Genomic DNA, 10480 nt, shown 5'->3' with positions numbered 1-10480 from the left:
ATACTTCAATTTTAGCAGTTTACTCAAAGAGATGTTCTATACACATTTATTTTAGTGTATATGTGCAAATATTTTCGGCACTTACCTCTTGATTAGGGAGAGAATGCGAGCCTTGGAATGTGCCGCTAGCGAAGCTAGCAGTGGAAACGTTGAGTGCGCTTATCACAGATGGTGGTGAAATGTTCATGATATCGTTACATCGAGAGCGCGGTTCGAAGTCCTCGTAGCCTAGGTTGTTTAGGTTCGTCAGATGTGATTGGAAGTCCAGCAGGCTGGCAGTGGAGATGCCGCTGTCGCGTAGGTCGTTCGGTTCGTTTCTCGGTTCCGTGATTTCGGAGTCGTCGTCGGTGCTCCACTCCGTATTCGTACGTTTGTGCGTTAAACCGCGTTTCGGCGGTGCCGGCGGCACTACCGTGTTCGTGTTCGAATCCCTCTTGTCTAGCACTGAAACAGAAGATGTGCGCGAGTTGCGATGTATTTTCGTGGAGAATTTATTCCTGACAGCTTGTCATATTAAATTTTATTATAGTCTAATAATAAATATAATAAATAATATTGATTCTAGAAAATATTAATCTAATTTGCTCATAGAATAACAATGAAATTAACTTACTGCAACCCCTGGGTGGTAGCGGCGGGGCAGGCTCGGGTCCGGGTTCGCTCCACGAGCTTCTGAGGCCACCTTGATCCACACCATCAGTAGGAGTAGGCAAGGAATGCCTCAGTGGCAGTTTTGGACTCAGCGGCTTACTGAGAGATCTCTGGTGCGTGGGCCTAGGCGGGGTTGTGCCGTAACCGACGGAACGCGGTCGCACTTCTCGCTGCGGGATAGGCGGCGGCACACCGTCCACTTTCGTGTAGAAGCCTTCGTCCTCGGGAAGGCCATCGCTGTCGGCGTGCGACGATCTAGAACCGGCGGTTTCCAGAGTGGCTGGACGCTGCTTGTCGTTGACCGGCAAGGGTGGTAGGGGCGAACTAGGAGAGCAAAGATACGATTACAGAGTAAGAAACAAACAAGCACTATAGAGTATATTGAATATAATTACTTTACGATGCTATCTTGATGAATGGTTCTCTGCCTGGCCAACGGACCGAGGCCTTGCTTGAGCTGGGTGAACCTCTCGATTAGCCTCTTATGCAACGGTTGGACCCCGGCCGGCGCGATCTGACCATGCAACACCAGGCCGGATTCTAACACACTCATCTGATCCAGTATTAACCCCTTCAATCGATTAACATGCGGCACCATTTCGGGATTTTGTCGGGCAAACTCCGGAGTGAGAAAGGCCTCCTGATATTTCGTGATACCGCCCATTACGTTAGCGTCGATGATACCCTGCAGCCGCATGCTGAATGGATTGATATTTCTGTGTGGCTCCGCGGTATACTGTGCCACCAGCCGCCTCAGCTCCCTCTCCACGCTCTGCATAGTCTCGCAGGCGTACTGTACCGGTGCCAACAACTCCGACCGCTTCTCGATCACTTCGAACCATCTGAGGATCCCTGGCAGTTTAGCCTCCGTTGTCAACAACGTCCTCTCGATCCACAATGATTTGAACTCATTCTCGCGGTCCACCGGGCCGCGATGCAATGGCCGGTCAAATGTGAACTTGCGAACGTCGTTCACCAAGTAGAAGGCGACCACGCGTTCTGGAACTTCGACGCCGCTGCAAGCCAGGCTGCCCTCCTCGGGGATCGGCTTTACATTGCAAATTTGAATATCTACAAAAATGCGGTATATACAATGATTAGATAAAATATATTTATTCGTAAAAGACTGTCGATTCCTAAATTATTGGGACTTTTATAATTTAAAAGAATAATTAATAACTCTGATCTCACACTTACATTGACCCTCAGATGTAAGGATACTCTCGTCAGGCGGGGAATTCTTCATTAAAATTTGCGCACAGGGAAACTCGGTTTGCAACCGCTGCGTAAACGCCCCTATTCGTTCGTATTCCAGACCACGATAAATAAACAACTTGTTCTACAATGAAAGATACAAATAACATTTTCGAAGCGTCTGTTTCACAAGAAGTAATGCTAGAAGCCGAAACTCAAACTTTCATAAAATATTTTTATAAACTAGAATCGTGTTTAAATTACTTGATACCGAGAACGTCTTTAAAAGTCGCCTTGGATTATAACATTAAACTCACTCTGACGAAAAGCGGGAAGCTGAGGCCGTAAAATCCAACGCGGAAGTACTCCGGTTCCGGGCGTAGTTGCGTCAGGATGTTATCCAGGAATTTAGCTTGTAACTTCAACACGTGACTAAGCTTGGCATAATCGTACAGCCTAGTCTCGTATAGGATCGCCAGCTCCTTGCACAAGGGTATACCCTTTTCCCAGCACTTGCCACGATCGAGATAGTGAATGATTTTATGATAGAGTAGCTCTTTGCGCTGCCATTCTGGTTGCTGAGGATGAGCGTGATCGGATGGTAGGATGGTCGAGCCCCAGCCCAGCTGATCGGCGTAGAGTTTCATCGTGAAGCCCGCTTCCGTATAATTCTCGGCGGCCAGATGTAGATCGTGCAGCTTGTAGATGTAGCGCAGGTACATCTCCTTCCGGTTGAACTCATTCTTGTAGAAGTTCTGCAAAAACAGCAGAAGTATCCCCATGTTACACTCTGATAGGGATTCGCTTCTAGTAGTTGATGATTTAAGAATGATAAAATTTCCATTGGAGAGCGCAAACACGAGTGCTAAGTGTTATGCAAGGAGTGACCATATATCACAAGCACCAAATATATATCCGCTGAGTATACACGTGGCGGTCATGTGTCATATCGCACGGTTTAACGTTAGTTGAAGTTAATTAACGCGCTAAATAAGAGAAGTGACTTGTGTATAGCAGCTTTGCGCCACGCATTCTTTGATTGCATCCGCAGTATATTATTCTTACTAATAAGTAATAACTAATCACGCGAATTTTATTAGGTTTACTATATCGACAGTCTTCAAATTTTTCTTTGACACGTTACCAATAGATTCACGGTGCACGACATGCGTTTATCGCGATTCTCGTCACCCTGAATAACGCTTCTGTAATCGAGAAGCCTTTCCAATAAACGCGTGACAGACGTTATAAAGGCCGTGCCGCTGTCCTTCCAAGTTGGATCCTCGGACTGCACTCTGTCTAGTAATCTGTAAGCGGATGTAGAGAAAATTAATTAAAGCTAAAACATCTACCATAAAGTCGCATTCGACTGTAAATGTTGCACTTACACAGCGCTAAGATGTTCCCTGAAGCGGCATGAAATTGTAAATAAAATAAGTATTACGTAATACTTTCACGAAACGAACACGAACAAGAAAATGCTACGTAATTGTAATAATGACATCTATTTGTGTAATACAAAAGTGTGGTAGCAAAAGTAAAAAATTATTCTATTAAAAATAAGTAATTTCAAACATTTTAGAAATAGAAAGTATAATACAATAGAAAGTAATTTTTATTTCAATATCTAATGAAATTAATATCTCTTCTTGAGATCTCTGTTTTTAGGTGTTTTAAATATATAAGATTTCGAGATTTATGATCATTAGAAATGTCTATAAATTCAATTGAACCAAGCAACATAGACTTACATAGTGTTAAACAACTGCCTGTACTCATCGTCGCCCTTGTTCTCGCTGATAAGAATGTCAAGTTTGTCGATCAGCTCGGATTCCACGGACTTGAAGCTTCCACGAGCTCGCTGCTCGCACTCCATCATATCGAAGAAAATATGCAGGGTTGCCTTGCGGAGCTCGCTCTCCGGCACCAAGGTGACTTCGAGGAAAGGCCCTACCATGCCCGGTATGAATTCGAGCTTACGCTCGCCCAAATGCGACCACATAGACAATATCTGAAAGCCCATGAGTACCCTCATGTCGCCGTACTTCTCGACAATCTTCTCCCGTTTGACTTCGGAGAATTGTTCGAGCTGGAGCGACGGCTGGGTGAGGTAAGCCACCGCCAGATTGAAGTACGTGGACCAGAGCTGTGAGTCGAAGCTGCCATGTAGGAAACGGAAAGCGAGCGGCTGCGCGAGTTCCTGCAGCGACCTCAGGATGACGTTATTGGCCTGCATCCTGATGACCAGCCAGTCTGGCGGAAATACCTCCTGGCGCACAAGGTCGCGCAGCACCAGGAATACCCGTAGCAGAAAGTCTTTGAGGGGTTTCCGGTCGCCGGTGTGCGTCAACTCTTCCCAAAGTCGCGCGTAATGATACTCGTCGAGCAGCTGAAGCAATCCGATGAGACAGCCGACGAGACAGCCGAGGACCGGTCCATTGGCATTTATCACGATCAGTATCGTCTGTATGAGCACATCGAGCACCGAAAGACAGAGCGTCTCGACGTCGTGGTGTATGCAGTTGTTGACCTTGTTCGTGTCCCTGCCACGCTTATGCAAGAAGCTGAGTATCTCGCCCAGGATATCGGTGCAGGATCGTAATTCCTCCCTGCGTGCCAGATGGATGCGTAAGTGCCGACATATGGTGACAAGTAACATGTTCCGACTCTCGTCGTCCTTACGGAACAGGCTGGACGAGGTAAGATTTTTAATGGCAACCAGTTTGGCTTGCGTGAGCTGCAACGGCGGCTCCCGCGGCACCGAGTCCAGCATCGAACAGGTGAGTTTGGCAACTTCGAGGACCGGCAGCACCGCTACTAGCTGCTCGAACACCGCCGCGATCGACAGCAATAACGCGATTTGCGACAGCAGCACCATTTCATAAGGAATGCCTAACATCTTGTTGAGGGCTGCGAATACGCAATACAGGTCGCGTTTAAAACTGTCCTCATATTGACCGGCGGTCGCACGAGCAAATAGCAGCCGGCTTTGGATGATAAACTTGAAAATATACTCGAGAGAGCGGAAACACTTCATGATCGGCTCCTGCTTCTCCGCGGCTGTTACCCAGTCGGCGCAATGTTGCACGCTGCTGAGAAGACCTTTGTATACCAAAGCCGCGGCAAAATGATCCGAGATATAAGCGTCCATCACTGGCTTGAAATGTTCGAACTTGGAGTCCTCCAACAAGCTAAAGATAGACACGAGTACTTGGAACACTAGGCCGGAGTGCGCCGTGGAGTTGCCATCCTCGGTGTGAAACATGGCGAAGAGCGCGTCGAGAATGTCCTGTAGAAACTTGACGAGCTCTTCGCCGTCCAGTCGAAGTACGCGACCGAGAGCCTCGGATATTCGCTCGGGATGAGCTTTCCATTGCAGCAAACTGAGCAGATCGACGTTCTGTGTTAACTTGGTACTGCAGAGCAGGGTATGTACGAATACAGTCTCCTTGGGCGATCTAGAGAAAGCTGGTGGATCTGGAAAGCAACAAGAAAATAATTGCATAAATACTGTTTCTTTTAAAAATACTTTACAGTAACACTTATATTAACACAATTTGATAGTGATAGATCTAATAATAGATAATTAATTTTTAGAACTATTAATTTTTTATTTTATTCACATTAAACTTTAATAGAATATTATCCAAAGAAATCTTTATTTTATTAAGGAACTCGGACTTATATATATATATACTTGTGGCGCACGGCTCTCTCGTGTTACTCGGCAACGATAGGTAACTCAGGGAATCCAACTTCGCGCGCTCCTCGCATTTGTAAATATACAACTCATGCGGACCATCCTGAAGAGTAGCACCTCCGGGTTCCATCAGCCGTACGAACGCGAAGGCGAAAAGTTTCTTATCGTTCTTCTCGCGTGCTGCGACACAGAGAGTTTTCTCGTTGTGAAAAAAGTAAATGAAAATCGTAGAGAATAGGTGGAAAGATAGAAGATAAGCGGAGAACTTTTAAGAGAAGGCGGAAGACCAGAGTCAGATCGATATCTATTGGGACTCACTGGAGCAATGCCGAAACTCGAAACGCACGTGGCTTCCATAGAACTTGTCGATGGGTATCGCCAATCTCACAGTTTCCGCCCACGATGGGCTGTTGTGATGGTATATGACCAAGCTCTGATATTCGGAATTACCGTCCATCCCCGCGGCTCCAAACAGGCACTCTTCCAAGGGCTGGCCGTCCGTGTCCAGGACCAGGATTGTCACCTAATTTTATCGCAACAGACAGTACAAAATATTAAATTTTATAAAAATAATGTTATCAAAATAATTTATTTTTTATTAAGATCGTGTTTTAATAAATATTTTAATTTATTTAAATTTATATAATAATTGTACCTTTTCTTAAATTGAGATATTGCATATTGGAAATACTCTCACGCAACATGTACAACATAGATACGTATTAAGAGTCTTCGAAAATTTTATCTCACCTCGATATTCTTGCCAGTAGACTTTCCGCCGCGTTCGAATTCGCCCCGTTCCAGCTTCAGATACAGATCGTTACGCACATCGCCCGGCATAATCACGTCCGAGAAGCCGAGCTTCTTCGTGAGGCAGATATTTTTGAAAAGCAACGGATTCTCCTCCCGAACCTGAGAGAGCTCGCCGTGCAGCATACGAAGGGATACAACTATTCCATAATTGGGCTGTCCGGGTAAAGGCGAGCACTTGTTGTTACGTATGATTTGTTCGTGCAGCTGGTGAAACTCCTTCTCTTCCCCCTGATACACCTGCAGGTAAGTGGAAACCCTTTCAATTAAATCCGTCTCGTTCAAATTTGCTTATTGGGTGTTATCAAAAAATCAAGAGAACTAAAAAAATAACTCAAGTAAATGTCAATCAATTTACACGATATATGCAATGAACTAACAAGTTCCTTTATATCTGCTTACTTTGAAGGTCATCTCGAGTTCCTCCGCGTGATCTTGGGCGGCTTCCGCCAGGGAGAGAACCGCCACGCCGTGGGGCCGCCTGTAAATCGCGGTCCCGGCCTTGTTCTTGCTGGAATCGGAGTACAGCATCCGGCCGCAGCGCATCACGTGGGCGATCATATAGAGATCGCGGCTCAAGTCGGAATTGCCCAGATCCGTGAAGATGGTGCAATTGCTATGCATCTTCTCCACGTAATTTGAGAAGCCCTCCTTGCTGATGCGCACCAGGAAACGCTCGCTCAGGTACTGCTGCCGCTTGGCGTCGAACAGGGAGAAGTAAATCTCGGTGTCCTCGCCGACCGAGTGGCCGAAGTCCCTCATGCAGAAATACAGGTGATGGGTAAGGACCTTTCGGTGCTCCTTGCGAGCCCGCAGCGTGCCGCGGGCGGACGCGCCCTGCGAGTTCTCGGCACTTTGCACATGCTGCAACCACCCCGCGAGAAGAGATCGGGATTAATGGCATGTATAAACAACATTATTTATTTATTTATTTATAATTATTATATTATATATAATTTATTTATAGCGGGTCGCCTCAGTTCTTCGACCCTAAACTTTAGATTTACTGAATTAGAAATGCTGTGTTTTAAGGAGATAAACCAGCCGTGGGTGGTATATTTATTTTAGCATCTATATCGATAGATGCAATATGTTGGTAGAAAAAAATCGTCTGAGATTTTTAAACAAGCTACGCTCGTCCATAAATTATGACGAACTGGTTATCTTATTTGTATTTACAAGAAGGTAGGCTCGCAGAAGTAACCGTATCCCTCCGCACGTAGCGAGATTGAACGATGCCACCTTCGTGGTCAGCATTCTAATGAACTCCAGCTCTCATCACTGCTGCGCACTGCGTTTTGACCCTTCCTTTTTTTTCTATCGCGGCTATATATATTGTTATTCGATATTCGCGAGCCTATACGATCGGTTCGAGAAGGAGGTATTATTTTATTCGTAATCACACACCACATGATATAGTTCCACGACAGACATAGTATCCGGCTCCACCATATGAGCACCTTGGCGTGGCACCAGGTCCAAGCCGAGTTTCCTGAAACATGGCGAAGTAAAGGGGGTCGTTAGAAGTATAGAATTGAATATTGTTTTTAATCCAAAAACCGATAAAAAATATTTCGCTATCAATTAATACGTTATAATTAAGAAATGTGCAATATCGATTACTTTATAATTTAATTTATTTTATAATATTATTAGATAGATCTTTATAATACAAGATTGTCTAAAGAATTCATTATTGTTATTGAAGAATAATACCGCCAAGAGTTATTTATTTATGTTACGTTATATATAAAATATAATTAAAATTCATCGATACTGCGCGCATAAATATAACAACGCGTTTCTTATTTCCGAGCACGTAAAAATACGTCATGATAAGGGGAATATTTTTAATTTATGCCGTTAACCGATAGTCTGTACTCGCCGCTACCTAAAAAAAGAATTATCCAATCTTGGTGCAACAAAGTACCTTACATAATATCGTATAAGCGAGAAGAATTTTCCGTCGGTTATTTCCATATCAAAGGAAGACACTTCGATACGCGAGGGAATACCTCAGGGGGTTCGGATTTACATATTTATTAAATATCTAAATAAGCTCAGGATCTGATCAAAATAAGATATATTAACAATGATTCCCCAATAACAATCTCCTGCAAATTACTTTTAATTAATTTTATTATATGTTTACATTTCTTTCGTTTAATAAAGTGGGAACGGCCCACCCTCTCGTGATTCAAAGGCACGAAAGACCAAAGACCACCCTCCGTATTTTTAATTGTCCCCTCGAGACGGGGGTGTCGACGAATGAGATTCGCCGGGGTGGCACCCCGGGGTGGGCGACAGGGAAATGAGCAACGAGGGCACGCACGTGAGATATAGGATTATTACACGTCGCTGATTAAGGCGTACGTTGCATCACACTTTGGGAGGTTCGCTTTCGAGAGTGGGGCCCCGGAGAGAGAGAAAGAGAGAGAGAGAGAAGCGGCTACTTAACTTCTCGTGACCCCGGCGCGCGGGGGCCCGGACCGGGCTGGGCCCCCGCATGCCATGGGGCCGACGTGTTCTCGAACGCGTTGAGAAGGCCCTACTCCCCATGCGCGGAGGGCACCGTCGCGTCGCCCCGCAGGAATGCAGATACATGCCGGGTACGCGAGTCGTTTCTTTTTTTTTTCCTCGTGTGTGCGTACACGTATATGCACGGGGATATGTGAATCCGTAGAAAGCCGCAAGGTTTATGCTTATCCGGAAAAGAAACGGGGTCTTCGTGTGCAGCTAATTCCTAAGAAGCAATCCTTGGCGAGTTTCTGCAGAAAACTCAATTACAACGACACTTTGTGCCACGATCTAATTCAAAATACTAATATAAGATAAAACTAAGATAAGATAAAAGATAAGAATAATTGTAACACAAATAGAGTAACGAGAGAATTAAGAGTATAATAAATTTAAATTCAAAATTATATACAAATTATATAATCTGATATGCAATATTAATTTAGAAATATTATTCTTGTCATATTATATTGTGGCGAAAGGGAAAATCCCCGATAATTAATATTCCAAAAATTTCAATGGAATGGAGCTTTATTTCGACAGGTTCGTTCAATTATTATTATCATTGTTATCTCAATGATAATTAATTTCACGATTAATTAACAGCTTCATAATTTCAACATAACAAGGTTTCATTTCGTTCTCCCCGCAAAGACACTTATCTCATCGACACATTTAATTGCGTACCGTTATCTATATATATGACCGTGTCATTAACGTTCGACGGTGTAATGAAATTTTACAATTAGTTACGCGTCTGTAACAACACATCGTCAAAGAGTCACGTCTAGGATTTCGCATAAATTTCTCAAACAATCTAAGCCTCGTTCGTCACGTTCGGGGCATTAAAGTTCCGTCATAATGGACTTTTGCTGTCACAAAATTCTGTTTATCGTTCAATATTTACGCGAACGTAAAATTTACATTGAGATAACGAGATTTATACTCAAATATATAAATCATATTTAAATATCTTTTGCGTCATTTCGCTTCTCGTGTGCGCGATATTTCCGTCCATATTTTTTCGCGATATAAAGCGAGCTCTATTTCCATTTCTGCGAATATCGAGGAGAAATACGATTCAAATAAGGTAATAATCGAGCGCCGACTTGGGTTTAGTACATTCAAACGATCCTCGCAAACGGGCTTTAATCGTCCGACGAGAGAGGCATGATAATTATTCGCCGGGGGTTTGCGTAGCTTATCGCCGCGCCGATTCGATTGTTATTAATCGCTAAAATCGGACGTCGTACGGGAGGCCGCAAGCACGGCGGTAAGAAAGTCCTTTCATAAATCTGACCTGACAGTCCTTTAAGCTTCTCTCGGCGAGCGTTTAACTCGACCGCACAGTACCGTAACTACTAACTACTAATCCAGGAGGCGCAGGACTAATGAGAAAATTATTCCACGCCAATCGTCCACGCTGCTTATTTCTGCTCCGTGTTCTGCTCGCGATCGCTTTCGCTTGATGATTTCTGCATTCGCTCGCTGATCACGTAATATGTTTTCATTCGCGTTCAATTTAACATTTATTATTTTCTCGCAGTAATGCATTATTCAGAATTTTCATACATTATTCAGGATTTTTTCCAAGCAATAATTTCATAA

General features: G+C 44.1%; 1 protein-coding gene across 2 annotated transcripts in view; it reads right to left on the bottom strand.

Annotated features, from left to right (window-relative positions):
• The window catches only part of Spg (dedicator of cytokinesis spg), a 50749-nt gene that overhangs the window by 2790 nt on the left and 37479 nt on the right, over window positions 1–10480 (bottom strand). Inside the window, exons 5-17 of one of the 2 annotated variants that reach the window (XM_071782609.1) lie at window positions 7763–7847; window positions 6758–7219; window positions 6296–6595; window positions 5864–6068; window positions 5543–5725; window positions 3597–5322; window positions 3234–3251; window positions 2990–3152; window positions 2163–2600; window positions 1849–1990; window positions 1047–1722; window positions 614–975; window positions 86–444 (exon numbers count right to left, since the gene is read on the bottom strand). In XM_071782609.1, the coding sequence (XP_071638710.1) occupies window positions 86–444; window positions 614–975; window positions 1047–1722; window positions 1849–1990; window positions 2163–2600; window positions 2990–3152; window positions 3234–3251; window positions 3597–5322; window positions 5543–5725; window positions 5864–6068; window positions 6296–6595; window positions 6758–7219; window positions 7763–7847 (5119 nt within the window). The remainder of the gene's footprint in view (window positions 1–85; window positions 445–613; window positions 976–1046; window positions 1723–1848; window positions 1991–2162; window positions 2601–2989; window positions 3153–3233; window positions 3252–3596; window positions 5323–5542; window positions 5726–5863; window positions 6069–6295; window positions 6596–6757; window positions 7220–7762; window positions 7848–10480) is intronic. The other variant, XM_071782611.1, reaches the window with a different exon arrangement.

The sequence above is a fragment of the Temnothorax longispinosus genome, chromosome 7 (genome assembly GCF_030848805.1).
Source record: "Temnothorax longispinosus isolate EJ_2023e chromosome 7, Tlon_JGU_v1, whole genome shotgun sequence".
Classification (NCBI taxonomy): domain Eukaryota; kingdom Metazoa; phylum Arthropoda; class Insecta; order Hymenoptera; family Formicidae; genus Temnothorax; species Temnothorax longispinosus.
Note: the sequence above shows the minus strand (reverse complement) of the source record. Positions and strands in the feature narration are given on the sequence as shown.